The sequence below is a fragment of the Carlito syrichta genome, unplaced genomic scaffold (assembly GCF_000164805.1).
Source record: "Carlito syrichta isolate Samal-C Ts95f unplaced genomic scaffold, Tarsius_syrichta-2.0.1 Scaffold303284, whole genome shotgun sequence".
Classification (NCBI taxonomy): domain Eukaryota; kingdom Metazoa; phylum Chordata; class Mammalia; order Primates; family Tarsiidae; genus Carlito; species Carlito syrichta.
This window is the reverse complement of record NW_007247380.1, coordinates 68,474-84,710: the sequence shown is the minus strand read 5'-3', so window position 1 is coordinate 84,710 and position 16,237 is coordinate 68,474. Positions and strand designations below refer to the sequence as shown.

General features: G+C 40.8%; 1 protein-coding gene across 2 annotated transcripts in view; it reads left to right on the top strand.

Annotated features, from left to right (window-relative positions):
* Positions 1-1,623: 1,623 nt before the first annotated feature.
* The window catches only part of SLC2A2 (solute carrier family 2 member 2), a 28,538-nt gene continuing 13,924 nt past the window's right edge, over positions 1,624-16,237 (top strand). Inside the window, exons 1-3 of one of the 2 annotated variants that reach the window (XM_008058295.2) lie at positions 1,624-1,715; positions 8,481-8,573; positions 12,482-12,738. In XM_008058295.2, the coding sequence (XP_008056486.2) occupies positions 1,641-1,715; positions 8,481-8,573; positions 12,482-12,738 (425 nt within the window). In that variant the 5' untranslated portion in view covers positions 1,624-1,640. The remainder of the gene's footprint in view (positions 1,716-8,480; positions 8,574-12,481; positions 12,739-16,237) is intronic. The other variant, XM_008058296.1, reaches the window with a different exon arrangement.

The following is a 16,237-nucleotide window of genomic DNA, read 5'->3' as shown; positions in this document are numbered from 1 at the left end:
GCCTCGAAGTCCCGCCCCGCGAGGGGCTCTCGGGGCGGACGAGGCCATCCGTGGCTTCCAGGCAGGCCGGCCGAGGCTGGCCGGCGGGGAGCGCGCCACCGCGCTCCGCCCGGGCGACGGAGCGAGACCCGACCCCGGGAAAGAGAGCGGAGAGGCCGGCTGGGCCACACGCGGACACCCGCCGGGGACCGCTGGCATTTCTGGCGGCGCCGGCGCACCGGCCGGACCAGGGCCCGCGCGCTGCGCCCCCGCGGCGGCCGGCTCGGCTGCACCGCGCGGGGGTCATGAACGAGCCGATCCCGGCCAAGTGCTGAGGGCGGCAGCTCCGCGTCCCGCGGGACCGCAGTAAAGATTAACCGTCGCCCCATTAGCACCGGCTCCGGCTTTTTCCCTGTTTGCGCGGCATGCCGCTCGCCTTGTGGTCAGGCGCGCCTAGCCGGAGGCTGCGCCCTGCTTATCCCGGCCGTCTCAGAGCGTGAACCTGGGCTGGGCTTCGTCAGAGACTGGGGTTTGAGTTAACTTATTGCCCTTCTCAACACAAACCGCTCAGGCGCGCGCGTTGCCGAGGGACAGAGGTTTTAAAAAGAGGGGCAGAGTAAAAGAGGCCCTCTGAACCTGCTCCATCCTTTTGCTTCCTTGTCCTGTTTCTTCACAGCGCCCCTCATTTGGTTGCTGTCTGCAACTTTTTTCCTGCTGGAAGCTGGCTCCGTTTGGGCCTCAGTGGAACCAGTTACCCTATTGGCGTGCACAAGTAAAGCTTCAGTTCTGACATCTTCCCACAGGGTTTGGATGTTATAAAGGATACAAGACAGACACAAGTTCAAGCCATATGAGGGGATTTATTTGAGACCACCACAATAAAGCCTCCAGTAAGTGCTTCTTTCAAGCATTTACTGAACCACCACCACCACTATCAGCAATAATAATAAGCACCACTGCTGAGCAATTATTATGTATCAAGACTTTGCTAAGTACTTACATGTATCATCTCATTTAATTCATTTGGCAAGAGAAAATATGTGTTTGGTTATTCCCATTTTATCGGGCAAAAGAAACTAAGGCACAGGAAAGTCACAGTGAGCCACTTGGTTAAGGTTACACACCCCAGTGAAATGTTGAGATTCAAACTCAAGTCCATAACTCCAAAGCTCATTCCAGTAACCATTCAAGTCAACAGCGGCCTCTGGCCATGCAGCCCAGCTCTAGACACAGACTCCACAGTCCTGATCTTCTGTGGAGCAGAATGCATCGTGCCCCTGTGCCCTATCCTTGTCATCCTCACAATACAACATGGCAACTCAGCATATCTTGTCCTCTATAAAAGACTCCAAAACATCTCTCTTCACCTGTTCCTAGTTATGTCACACTCAACACATGCCTTAACATGTGACCGCCTCTGGCTTATGCCTAAGGGACCCACCCCCTTTGTCTTCTCTAGCGGATCAAAGTCACTGGAACCCCAGGTCACCGAGGCAAAGCACTTATTGATTAGATTCCCAGCAATGCTCTGCTGCTGCTAAAAGATTAGACTTGGACTCCTAGGGCATGGGGGCCCCCGCTCCTCCCTCACCTTGCTCCTCCTTCTCTAATGTGTAACCAGCTTGGACTGAGCTGCACATAAACAGGCAGGGGCTGGTCAGATGCATGTGCCACACTCCGTGCACAGCCTGGAATTGAGAGGTGAACTCCCAAGCCACAGGATGACAGAAGATAAGGTACAGCCACGTTATGTTCATTTCAAGTCTGGTTTCGAGGAAATAGATGGGGATACATTGACGTTCTTTGGAGGATTTCTGGGATATGGGTAGAACTACCACAGACCAAAACGACCTCTCTTGTACCTTTGACAGTTCATTTAATGCCCAAGAAAAACGGCTTCTTCTTCAGTAATTGGAGTAATTAAAGTAAGGATTTGTGCTCTGTTTTGTTACTTTTTTCCAAGTGATTCTGCATAACCATATTACTAAAAAATGCTTCCCCCCCCCCACCAAACACAGAGACAAATTAACCTGAATGTAATCATAAAACTGATCTGAAATCTTCAAAAATGTCAATGCAAGAAAGACAAAACAGGTCGAAAAGCCATTCTAGATGAAAAGAGACTAAGAAGAACTGGCAACCAAATGCAACATGGGATTATGGATTATGGAAGGAAGAAGAAACTGCTATAAAGGACAGCACTGGGTCAGCTGGGAAGTTCTGACCATGGGCTGTGCCTTAGCTAATGTTAGTGTATCAGTGTTCCATCAATGGATGTAATTGTGATATTATAATTATGTAAGAGGATGTCTTTGCTCTTAGAGCACATGCTGAAGTATTTAGGAGGAAAGTCACACAAATATCTGCAGGTTGTTTTTGAATGGTTCAGTCAAAACAACACACACACACACACACACAGTAAGAGTTAAACAAATGTAGTGAATGTTAACTATTGCTGAATAAAGGTGAAGGCTATGGAATGCTCACTACACTACTATTTCAACTTCTCTCTAGGCATACTTTTCAAAATAAAAACTTAAAAATATAAAGGATATAACGCTCATGTTCCCATAGACAGTTTTCTTAAAGAAACCCACCCATCCCTCACACAATATAATACAATTGACCAATCTGTGCCCCTGTTAGAGTATCCCTTTAAGTCCTGATCTGGTAAAAACTGCTGGACATCCCAGGCCCTGCTGTGAAACCAGGTTTAGGTTACTTAACTGAGCTTTGGGTTTTCTCTATTATGAGAAAACAAGAATATATTGGGATGGAATATAAGGATATAATATGAGATATTCAGGTATTACACTAGTACTTTAGAGTTTGGCTGTAATTAAATGAGACGATTTAGAGAAGTTTAAGTGACAAACATTTCAATGTTAATAGTTATATGTGCATTTAATGCATATTTTAAAAATAATTAGTACATCATTATTTCATGAGTAGTGTAGATTTACAAAGCTTAAGTACATTGAACTTTAAAGACAAATACTAAGTTGGTAGCTATACAGATGGTATGTGGTTTTGGCAAAATCCATGAAGGTCTATTCAAATAACTAAAGTTTGAAAGATAACACAAAAAGGAAGGTAATATGCTTAACACAGTGCCTGGCATATAGTAGCTGTTCAAGCTGAATTCTGAGCTATCCTTAAATTCCCTTAGGGGTTTTAGAAAGTATGTTGTGATACTTTCCTTGAGAAGCAAGGAATTGCTGATAATGGAACACAGAAAGAATGAGAACTGATGTAAGAGGCAGTGTTTTTTATGTCTGTGTTCCAGACTTTGACAGAGGTAGGATGAGCAGGGGACTAAGGGTAAAGAGACCCAAGTTGTCACTCTGGGTATGCTTAAAGAACTGAGACACGTCACCTGGCCTATGGGACCTCAATTTCTCCAACTGGAGAATGGAGGAAATAGACAAGAATTCGTTGCTCCATAGGGCCTCTTTCAACTTGAAAATTTTGAGGCTCAAGAAGCCCCTGACCTTTTCCAAAGTTGGGTGCAAAGTCACCCTTGGTTTAGCTTTTGGAGGCATGTGTCTAAGAAAGGGTATGAAGTTGCTTCTCCGTATCTATTCGGTCAGTGGCGGCTGGAGGGTTTGCTCCCCTGTGGAGCGGTGGGGGTTTCGGGGAATCAGCTCTGGGTTCCCTCCTACCTCTGCGGCATGAGGTGTGCCCTTTAATCCTTTCTGAGTCCTAGCTTAGTCACCTGTAAACCAGGAATGATTTCATGTACTTTACAGTATTGTGAAAATGACTGGGGATGTATGAAAAATCAACACATGGTTGTTTGGCAAGAGCAGTGAATGAGAGGAGAAGAACGTATGTGACTGAAGACACATTTACTGTGTTGCCTTTCCATGGTTTATAGGAAGACACCACTTTACCTTATTTAGTTTTTACAGTAATCCTATCTATTAGCTATTTTTATACCCAACATATAGGCAAAGAAACTTAAGCTCAGCCATGTTGGAGGTGCTGGGACTCTTCTGGGTTTCCTGACTCCCACATCTACTTATTTTTACTAATAGACCTCATATGACCTCTAAGCTACAACAGATATACATTGGGTTTGATGCTGAAATTTAGCCATTTGCTTATTCTTCCACGTTATCCATCAATATATTAATATTTTTAATTGGGTATGGAATCTCATTTCTCTCACTTAAAACTATTAAGCACCAATTGAAGGCAGTCTTTTAAAAGTGCAAGCTTAATGCCTTGAAGCCTATGAAAAGGTTAAGAGAAAAGGCTTTGGCGCTCGTCTGCCGCTTACTAGGTATGTACCCTTTGGGCAAGTTACTTACCCTTTCCATGTAGGTTCCCCCTGTATGTGAAAGATAACAATAATTCCTATCTACAGGAATTATTGTTGAGAGGACAAGAAACTCACGGAGGACTCCAGTGCCTGGCTGAAGTAACAGCCTCTCAAAGTGTCTGCTGTTTTCACTCGCTCTTATGTACTTATTCTTGTGTCAACCTCTTGGACATTAGAGGGGATGGATGAAGGTTGAGGGAGCCTATTAAGAGTTAGTCGCTTCCAGAAACCTTCTCTCTCATAAACAAAACTTTCTCTGACCAAGTCTAGGGTCAAGCCACATATAAGACTGACTGTAAATACTACTACTTTCATTTCATATTAGAAAAACAAAAAATGGGGAGAAGAAGCCAGTTTAATATGGAATTCAGAGAGGGAAACTAAACCTGAAAATAAAAGGCAAGAAAAAAGAAAGCAAAATGAAATACAATTAAACATTTCCAGATACTTTGATATTCAGGATGATCACTTTAGTTGGAAAGTCTCCGAAATTCAAGAATGACTTTGCTGAAAACTGATGAGATTGCTCCTTACCTGATCAATTGAATGAAATTCTATCTTGAGGAATTAAAATAGGAAACTGCAGGCCCTAAGGTGGCAGGACCACAGCCAACTCTGAGAAAGAAACCTGGAAAACCAGAAGATAAGCACTTTAAGAACACCCTAAGATTTCGAAACATTTCAAAACTCTATTGTCTCCTTCATAGTTGTTTTTGTTATTCCAATAACATGAGAAATTGATTTTAGGTGGAGCTCCAGAATGTCTGTAATAAGTACTTAGAACATTTTGTTTGAAAAGGAATAGGATGGGAGCTCCAGATTCTTTAAAAATTAACTTTCATTTTTGTCAAAATAATGTAGGAAAAGTTAGCACAGTTGTGACTTTGTGTGTTTGGAGTGACAGGTAGAGCAGAGGAAGATTATGGGATAAATCCATCTCTATTGTGTCGCTCGCTCACCACTGGCATGGTCACTAGTTGGACTCTCAAACTATGTGCTTGTATAGTGAAGGGAGATGAAGAAAGCCAGCAGGCAGCAGAAGCCCAAGGATGAAATAGGAGTGCAGTTGCTAAGAAACCAAGGCTCGGGGATGCTGTCAGAAGGAAAAAAGATGCAGACGAGACTGAGCAAGTACATCGCAGCCCTGGGCTTGGTGATAAGAGAGCCCTGAGGATTCTCTTCAACTCAGCTCCAGATGAGCAGCTGATTAGCCTTTGCCCCTTTGAACTTTTGTCTAGAGACCTCACAAAAGTCTTCTGTGAGTAGGAGAGGGGATGTGGATTTGTGTTGTGGGTGGTGGAAAAATGCACTTGAGGTTTGTGGATATTTGATGGTTTGGCTTCAGCAACACAGTTGGAAGAGTCTGTGAATATGTATACTCTTAGATTGTTTTTACTTTACAAAGATTATGATCCTGGGTCTTCAGATGCTTGATTATTGAATGTGTGTTTCTGACCAGTGAGGGATGCAAAGTAACCAAGAAGTTAAAAGCATAATCTCTGGATCCCAGCCATTATTCTTTAATTTACTAGCTATGTGATATTGACCTAATCTAGCTATAAACAAAATGCGATACAAAATGAGGTGCTGCCATGTGGAGCATGGTAGGAAGAATAATTGTCCTCCAAACCAAAGAGGTCCACAGCCTCAGTACCAGAATCTGGGAATATGTTGCCTTACATGGGAAAGGACTTTGAAGATGTTACTAAGGTAACAGACCTTCAGATGGGGAGATTTTCCTGGATTATTCAGATAACTCATATCTAACCCCATAAATTCTTGAAAGGGAAGGTCAAAGAGATGCAGCATGAGAAGGATTTCACCTGCCCATTGCTGGCTACAAAGATGAGGAAGGGCTCCACTAACCAAGGAATGTGACGGCCTATAGAACTAGAAGTGGCCCTTAGTTTATAGCCAGACGAAAACATAGACATCAGTCCTACAACCATGAAGAGCTTAATTCTATCATCAACTTGAATTTTTCCCAACAGCTTCCAGAAAGTAACACAGTCTGCCAACACTTTGAGTTCAGTGAAACTTGTACCAGACTTCTGGTCTAGATAACTTTAAGATAAATAAATTTGTGTCATTTGAGCTACTCAGTTGGTGGTAATTTGTTATGGCAACAATAGGAAACTAATATAATCTACTCAAATATACACAAAGCAGCAACCAGACATGTAATAAGCATAAGTAGTCACTATTAGGCTTTGAAGATGGGATTGCGTTGCACCTCGCATCAAATGGTCCAGATTATAGTGATGGAGAGTCTGAAGGAAGTGGGCTAAAGCTTTCCCAAGTTACCCACTGATCTTCGCACTGCTGACAAGGATTACTACCTGTAAACTGGATGAAAATCCCTGTCCTTGAAAACAGCTTGGTGGTTTCAAGAGAAACCACCACCAAGTACATGAAACCCAATTTTTGCTTTGGCTATCTGAGCCACTGAGTTGTAGATGTCTAGTGGACATTTTAGAAGATAATTCAAAATCTCTCATAATCACACATACCATATACCATACAGTGTAAGTAGGCATTTTATATGTAATACACTAAAATATAATAAACTTATAAAACTTTTGTATATTTATATGATTTATATCTAACAAATTTGGAGTAATATATATATAGCATATGGTCATATATTTTGTGTCAACTTTGAAACCTCTTCTTTCAGAGAAGCTAGTTTCTGGGACAGAACATCAGTATAGATGCTGCCTATATTAGTGAGACGAGAAGAAGCTTTGTAAACCTACACATGCTCTAGTCCCATCCCAGAGGTTCCAGCTCAGTAGTAGGTCTGGGGTGATCCCCAAGAAGCTACATATGTAACAAGCTGTCCAAGTCTAGAGCAATTAAATAACTTCAAGGGTACCCAGAGTGCCTCTATGATAATATTTTGTGAGATTTCTGATCTCAAACTTTTTTAGGTAATAAGAGGTCCTGGCTAATTAGCTATCCTTCATGCTAGAATAGAGGGACTTACAATCATCCCACAATTTAGAGAAAAGGTGAAGCTCCTAGGAAGTGGCTTGGGTCGCATACCCACTAAGTAAAAGACTGAGAACTGGAATCCATGATGACATGACTCATTCATTCATTCAGCAAAGTGTTTACCACATTCCATGCTCTTTATTTAAAATTTAAAATTATGTAATTATAAATAAATATTTTCCTTATGAAATGTCTAATGACACATATAAAAGAAAACAGTCCTTCCCTCTCCTTCTCCAACCTTATGTTGCTTTTCAAAGGTCATCAGCTTGTTATTGGCTTTTCAAGAAAACATCCTATAAACTATACACAACATGCACAAATCAAATAATACTCATGTTTAAGCTTTTTAAAAAACATTAATGAGATGACAACACTTCCTTTGCCACTTAAAAATAAGCCAATGCACACAATCACACTATTGTTTTCAATTGCTGCATAGGCTGTATGTATCTGATATATGCATTATAACATATCTGAATTTATTTGACCATTTCCCATTGAATGGCATGGAGGTTCTTTCCACAATTTTTGCTATCAAACACACACACAAAATGCTACACTAAATATCTACAGGCATGATATCATTCCTCTAAGATGATTAGACATGCAGTTATAAGTCAAAGAGGATGAATGCTCCGGCCCTTTCTACACAGTTTTATTGAGCTACACAGAGGTGGGGAGAAAATAAAATTCCTTATCTTACAACTTTAGGTTCAACAAGAGGCAAATCCTAAAAAGCCTTCTTCCCTGGAGGTTGATGCCAAACATGATAAAGGCTGGCTAGTGCCTCTTACATGAGTATTAAGGTGCTTTTTACCATGGCAATGTCCTAAAGAGCTCCCCATCTTTTTATTACTGGTGTCTTCTTTGACTCATCCCAGTGGTATGACTTTGTCATGGCAGTTTCCTTCCATCAGCAGCAACTTCAATTCTCAGTCCTGATTCTGAATCTCCCTTGAAAATAGCCATCCCCAACCTTTTTTAGTTTTACCTTGCAGGGGAAATGATGACTGGCTCTCACATTCCCCTATGAACAGCACCTGCCTGCAGGGAGCAGCGGGCATACTACAAATGGAGATCAAGGGGAAAGAACCAGCCTGTGGAGCCTGTAAGAAGTCCAAGCTGCAGCCTGATGGGATGATGAGTAACTGAAATTGCCTGGTGTTCCCCTCCCCAACAGGTCACTGGGACCTTGATTTTCACAGTCTTTACTGCTGTGCTGGGTTCCTTCCAGTTTGGATATGACATTGGTGTGATCAATGCTCCTCAACAGGTACGTGAAAGTTCTGTCTGTGGTAGATAGCATATGTTCCTCATATCTAGAGATAAAGTGTGTCCACGTGGAGGACACGAGGTGATCCTGGCCTGTCCTGACACGCGCTGTTCTAAAGCTGATAGCTTGGCCTTGACTCTTCAGTTAACAACCACAAAAAAAGGTAATAAATGATTCTTAATCTGACTCTGCTGAGCTCATAGAAAACTCCAGCCAGAATATCACATGTCCCAGGATTTTTTTTTAAGAAAACAAAAGAGCTTACTGCAGCATTCATTCAGAGCTCTCAGCCATACATGAATGAAAAGTGCCAGGGAATAAGAGGAAATACTAGAAGGATCTGATTCACTCAGTGCACATTTATTGAGCACCTACTTATTTGCATCAGGTACTTTAACATATGCGCTATCCGACTGAATTCTCCCAACAGTTATGCCCATTCCCAGCCCAGATCAAAACCTTTCAGAGCCCTAACACTAAAAAAGACTGTGGTCCTTCCCCACCATTTCTGTTTCCCACAGGTGATCCAAAGTGAAATAATGCAGAACTTCAGGATAATAGCCAAGAAGTCCAGCAACATTTGAATTTTCTCCATTATGACTGTTTGGCAGATTTTATTTTTAAATAACAAATAACTTCAACCATTTTTCTCATTTTTGTTGTGCATCCCTATTCTGATAGTCAAAGAACAGACAGGAGACGTATGTTGTTCTCAGATCCCACAGCCTGTAAGTGGGGGGACTGGGAATTCATGCCCCCTCTGCTCTCAGACTGTGAGGTCATGGAGGACAGGACTGATGTTTTGTTCCTCTTCCCATCACCAGCGTCAAACACAGTAGTTGGTATAAAGAAGGTGCTCAATAAAATGTTTAAGCTGAATCTAAGTCTTGGCGGAATGCCTTGTGATCCTTCTGGAAGTGAGAGCATGGGAGGCTTGTGAGGAGCTGCTACAAGGCCACCTCCCACTCAGCTCCCTGTCTTCCCTAGAGGAGAGCAGGCTGGAAAACTGTTAGAGGACAGTTTCTTAGCACCTCCAGGATTCTGATGAGGTAAGAGGCTTTCTGCCTGATACCTGTCTCAGGGCACAGCTGCAGGCCCTAAAGCCACTTGGCTGTGGTTGAGAATAGGCTCCCCAGCAACAGGGCGGTCTATCATTTGTGTTGTCTTTTGGCCCCTTTTTTGGTATTGCCCTGCTGAAGGGCCATGGAGAGCTGGGGGCTTTCCTTTCACTATATTTGAAAGTAATAAACTATCCAAATCTTTTAAAAAAATGTTTAGTGAATGAAGGAGAGAGAGAGGAGAGAGAGAAGGAACCTGGAAAAGGAGTGGCATGAGGTGAAGGCACCAACATGTGTTGGGTGCCTTCTATAAATCCACCATATTTCCTCTGCTTCTTTCACAACACTGGACTCCAAGGAAAATGTGAGCTATCACAGGGTGTGAATGTGTGAAATGTATGCTGTCCACAATCCATCACCTGAAAAGGGCTGCTTTCTGGACTAAAACATGTGATCTAACTAGGTGCCACCCATCATGTATGGCAGGACGTCCCGTGGCTTAGAGATCCGGGGAATAATGCTGGGAGTTAGGAGACCAGGGTTCCTTTCTGTTTTGCTTTGTTTTATGGATGATGGCAACACATGCCAATTTAGTAGGCTTCCTAAAATTTAGTTCAGCATCATCATGACTTGATTGATTGAGCCCCTTCTCTTTGTGGAAGACCTTTCCTCATCATTGAAACTATCCTCTCCAGCCTCAGAGTGAAACAGGCTAACATCTCCCCTCCTTCAATGCAAGTCCCAGAGCCAGAGCTGAAAGCAGGGATGCCCTACTGGCATCCAGGTTAGTGCCCACTCTCCTTCTGCGTTTAACAAGTTGCTTAAGCACCATTAAATAAGACTGGTAATTGAGGCCCTTTTAAAAAATTAGTTGAGTAACATTTGGAATTATTTTAAGGGATTTTAAAATCACACTTTATGGTTATAAGAATTATGCATGCCTATTGCAGAAAGTATTTTTAAAAATCACCCATAATTCTTCTACCCCAATGAGCAAACTTCTGAGGATATTTTGAATGTTTCCTTTCAGTCTTTTTTCTATATATATTATCCACATAGGGTGGCCTTCTAATGAGGCAAATGTCATTCTTCTTTTTTTGAGTTGGAGTCTCACTCTGTCACCCAAGCTAGAGTGCAATGGCACACTCATGACCACCTCAGCCTTGACCTGCTGGGCTTAAGCGATCCTTCTGCCGCAGCCTTTCAAGTAGCTGGAACTACAGATGCACGCCACCATACTCGGCTAATTTTTGATTTAATGTAGAGACGAAGTCTCACCAAGTTGCCCAGGCTGGTCTCGAACCCCAGAGCTTAGGCAATCCTCTCGCCTCGGCCTCCCATAGTGCTGGGATTACAGGCTGAGCCACCGCGCCCAGCTGAGGCAAATGTCTTGGTAAGACTTCTTTTATGGTAACAGGATGCTCAAGCCTCCCACTCACTCGTCTGACATACAAAATAGGACTTTGCCATAACCGGTAACCTAGAGCAGCTGCCTTTCAGCTCCTTGTCAGAGAGTGTCCTCCCAGCTTATGGATGCTGAATAGCGTTCAAGTTCATCATTAAGAGGCATGATGGTGAAGGAAGACAGCATTTTACTCTGACAGCATATACTTTGGTGTGACATGTGCCGCTACTGGAGCACATTACAAAATATAGCTCTGTGAAACTTAGTTTTGAATGTTGTTTATTACACACTGAACTCTGTGAGGACCTACAAGAAAAACTTCCTTCAAGTCTCAATAGCTGGACAGGGCCACTGAGTTGTTTTTATCTTATGAATTCGTGAATCATATACTTGGCTGTTTTCTTCTCTTTGCACCGGCTGCTAGGATGTTTATTAGTAAATTTACAGCTTATTCCTAGGAAGGATATGACACCTAGCATTGGAATTGTATATGCTAACTTTATTTTTTTATTCTTATCTTATATTTTTTCTTATGCCCGTTTTTAATGCTTCTACTAAAGTATTTGTATAAGTCAATTTAAATCCTGCTGTGCAGAAGTAGCACTGGTATGAAAATGTATGCTTAGCTTATAGAATATTATAGCTTATATTAAAGCTTATAGAATATTTTCAATTTCAATAGTTGCAGACAGCTAAAATTTGAAAAAATTTACATAAAATCCCAGATTTCTGGCTCTGTTAAAATTTAAAGGTCATCCAACACCAGCCTCACATCTGCAACTTCCTCCTTAGGTGGGAAATGTTCTGCAGTTCCACAGCCCTGACCACTCTCCACTATATCCTAATACTAGAGACTGTATTTCAGGCTTCTAGTCATCCAGGTACTCCATGCATGCCGTCTTCACTTTGTTCCTGCCTGGTTCTTGTCGGCAGCAGACTTTATTACCTCTGTTTTATAGGGTATGGTCAACTATAATGAAATCTATCCATAGCCGGGCTCGGTGGCTCAGCCTGTAATCCCGCGCCTTGGGAAACTGAGGTGAGTGGATTGCCTGAGCCCGCGGGTTCGAGACCCGCCTGGGCAACTTGGCGAGACCTCATCTCTACAATAAATAAAAAATCAGCCGGGTGTGGTAGCGTGCGCCTGAAGTTCCAGCTACTTGGAAGGCTGAGGCGGAAGGATCGCCGGAGCCCAGCAGGTCGAGGCTGCGGTGGCTGGGAGCGGCCATTGCACTCCAGTCTGGGCGACACAGTGAGACTCCAACTCAAAAAAATAAAAAAATAAAAAAACACAAAAAAACAACAAACAAAAAGAAATCTATCCATGTTTGTATGTGTATAACACACACAATTGGGATGGCACACCTAACAAACGCTTTAAAGGAAAGACTAACAGAAACATATGGAATTTGAAATATTGAAGCTCTTTTTCTTTATTTCCTCAGATAATAATATCCCATTACAGACAGGTTTTGGGTGTTCCACTGGATGACCGAAAGGCTGTCGGCAGCTATGCTCTCAACAGCACAAATGAACTGCCCACAATCCCAATGCACCCAACACCAACCCCTTTGGCTGAGGAATTAACTATGGCATCTGCTAACCTAATCACCATGCTCTGGTCCCTGTCTGTGTCCAGTTTTGCAATTGGTGGAATGATTGCATCATTCTTTGGTGGGTTGCTTGGGGATATGTTTGGAAGGTAAGTATGTTTCACAAATAAGCATAAACACAAAAACTTTAGTTTTTGGTTTTGTTAGCATTTGTTTAGAAAAATATCATTTTTTCTTTGTGTGTTTTAGAGTTGTTTTTTTCAACTCACGACCCTATGAGGCAGGTCATTGCTAGAGCAAATCAGTGTTAAAAGCTGTTGCAACAGTCTGATTAATTGTTCAGACACTTACGGCAAAAATGAGTTTAGTATGACTTTGTAGATAATTGCTTTGGTTCTTTGACTTTGTACATTATAAAACATATTAGAAAATTACTGTAGAGTAGTTAACTCAGGAGCTCAGTAGAGGAGTGTAGATTAGAAGTTTTCACCTGGGAGTCCATTTTTTGCTTCACCAAATCACATCATTTCTCAGACATTCAGTTTTTCATTTGTAAATTAGAATTTGACATTTGGATCTGTCAAGTCCAAAGGTTCAGTCAACATCCCCACTCCCAGCTGCCCAGTGTGGTTTCTAGCTGCTGCTGCTATCTCAAAGCCCCAACCAGGTATGAAGCAAGAGGAATTTCCATTTCTCAACTTCAGTTTCTAGTAGGGGTTTGGGATTAAAAACACCAATAGAACTTCTTACCCTCAAATTTTACTTAGTCATGGTACATACTAAAACTGTTGCAATTTCCCACTGTAAATACAGAGAAAATAAAATCATAATATCAAATGATTACTGATTTAGATTTATTTTCTACTCTTTGAGCCCAGCTTTTGTGTATTACCTTTTTGTTTTCATGATTAAAAAATGCCAAATATGACAAATTTAGAAAATAAAATACCTTTAAAGATGTAAATAACAATATAGACAACTAGCTTACTTCTGAGTTATAATTCATTTGGTTTGTCTAATTTCTCCTACAATTTATAATATTTAGTTCTCTGGTTATTAAAATTCTGAGAACTCTTCCTCTTATACTGCAGCTTTTATATAACATGTCTATAAGAAATTTTCTTAACTAAAGGGTATCATAGTAACCTAAGTTTAATTATTATTGTTATTTGAAAAGGAGTTTCCTCTTCCATAAAAGAAAATGATCAATTTACTTATGTTTAGTTAAACTTTTTTTTTTGTATTTTAATCTTTAATGCTGATCTCTGTATTTGCTTTCTTATTAATTCTTACAGAGTATTTTCCAGAGACAAAAGCAAAAGATAAAAGTGTATTAAAACACTTGTTATTTCACTTCATTCTTTCATGAGATTAGAAACTATATTTGATGGCGTTCTCTTGTACAATTGTGAGTTCTTATTTTCACAAACTATCTCCAGTAATCTTGTACAAGAATACTGGCTAGAATAGTTTAACAGTACTTATGAATGTTGACTTAGAAGTAAACTGCAAAACTACTATGCATGATTTTATAGCAGAATGGTCTCATTTCTTCTTTTGGAATAATGAGTGACAATTATGATGACATCTGTGTCCTGATGGAGTTTGTAATCAGAATCTATAAAATACAGATTTAATAAACTGAATTTTATCATTTAAAACATTTAAAAATCACTCAGTATTAAATTGCTTAAAGTAGTATATGGAGAATTTTCTAGGTGAATTATTTTTAAAGTAAATCAAATTGGCAAAATTAAATTAAATTTTGATGTATGAACAAATCAATTATTTTAGCAGCTTACAGATATATTATGCTATTTCTTATTCCCAAAGAGAAAAATTTAAACCTTGCTGCCTCTCACTCAGAGATGAGAGTCCGACAGGTCTAGTAACTTACCCTAAAATAATGAATTAGTATCCTAGTAATGGAGTTGGGATGCATCTTCTCTGAAGTCTTAAGATTTAGCATCAACAATGGCTATACCCCCAAAAGACCATATGTCAAGTGATCTATGGAAGGCAAAAAGTGAGGCTTCTTCTAGTTCTCAGCAGAATAATGTTCCTCCTTGGAAAAAAAACCCCACAAAATTAATAACTTCACCTTCAAAATTAAGACAAATGTGTTTGGTATCTCCCATAAAATTTTTTTTTCTAGAAAGATTCATTGAGAAATAATAAAATTTTTCTCACAGTAAGGTCATTTCTCTATCAGTTAAAAGTAAATAAATTGTATTGCTTCCATTATTGCTTTTAAAAAAATCTTTCCTTGCAATTGTGTGTAATAGTCAATATACGTTTGTGGCCACCATTTTATAGTTTGGGGTTTGCATGGTCAATTTTTCCAAGCTGTGCATTTATAATTTAATTGCAAGGCTATGGTGGGGAGACTCTGGTGTAATCCACAGTATCATGAATACAGGAAGCTACACATAGCTTGTCTTTGAACGTGCACATTCTTTTCCATCAACATGGAACTCAATGAGATGAAGCATTTACCTCTGATTTCACACAAGTCAAGTCCCAGCTCTGCCATGTAATTACTGTATGAAAACGTGCAAGTTTCTTAAGTTCTCTAAGATGTTTTTCATCCCATCTGCAGTGTGGGAAAAAAATAAGCCCTACCTCATGGCATTATTGTGAGAATCAAATGAAAGCCAAGCATAAAGGATTTAGCACAATGCCTGGCACATATTAAGTAGACAGCAAATGCAGCCTTACTGTGACAATGGTGATGATGATGATGACAGCAACAATGATCAAGCCTATGTTAACAGAAGCATTGAGAGACAGAGTTAAAGAAACATACTTAGGTAGAATTAAGTTTCTCTCTCCCTGGTTCAACTATTTCAGGCATCTGAACAGAAGTAAAAAATTTAAACTGCATAAAGTGCTCCAGCATCCATTGTTTGATGACAGAGAAGAGGGACTTTTTGAGCAATCGGGCATCGCAAATCCTTCCAGGCTATTTCTTTTATGGTTTTTAACCTTTTCTCTTCCTAATAAAAGGCTGTTAACTAGCTGGTAACAGCTTCTTAAGGTGAATTATTGAGTTTGCCTGTCCTCTGTCCCTGTGTGGATGAAAACCATCTCACAGTATTCTGATCGGACAAACACCCCAACTGCCTGCTATGCAGCTCTGCAGCTAGCCAGCTCCTAGATCACTCTTTTCTCTCCTTTAGGTAATTGATAATTTCATCACATTGGTTTCATACTGCTGCTGTAATAAATTATCACCAATGTGGTGCCTCAAAACAACATAAATGTATTTTCTTGCGGTTTTGGAGGTCAGCAATCCAAAAGCAGTTGTAATTGGCTAAAGTCAAGCCAATGGGCCGATTCCGGTGGCTCTGAGAGAAGAATCCACTCTTTGCCCCTGTCCAGCATTCAATGGCTGCCTGTAGTCCATGGCTTGTGGGCACTGCCTCCATGTTTGAGCACAGCACTCTGATCTTCTGTCATCACATTGCTTTCTTCTCTTCTGCCTTACTCTTATAAAGACATTTGTGATTCCATCATTAGGCTCACTTGAATAAGCCAAGATAATCTACCCATCCCAAGGTTCTTAATCACGTTGGCAAAATCCCTTTTACTAAATAAAGTAACATTGACAGGGTCTGAGGATTAGGATGTGGACTCTTGGGGGACATT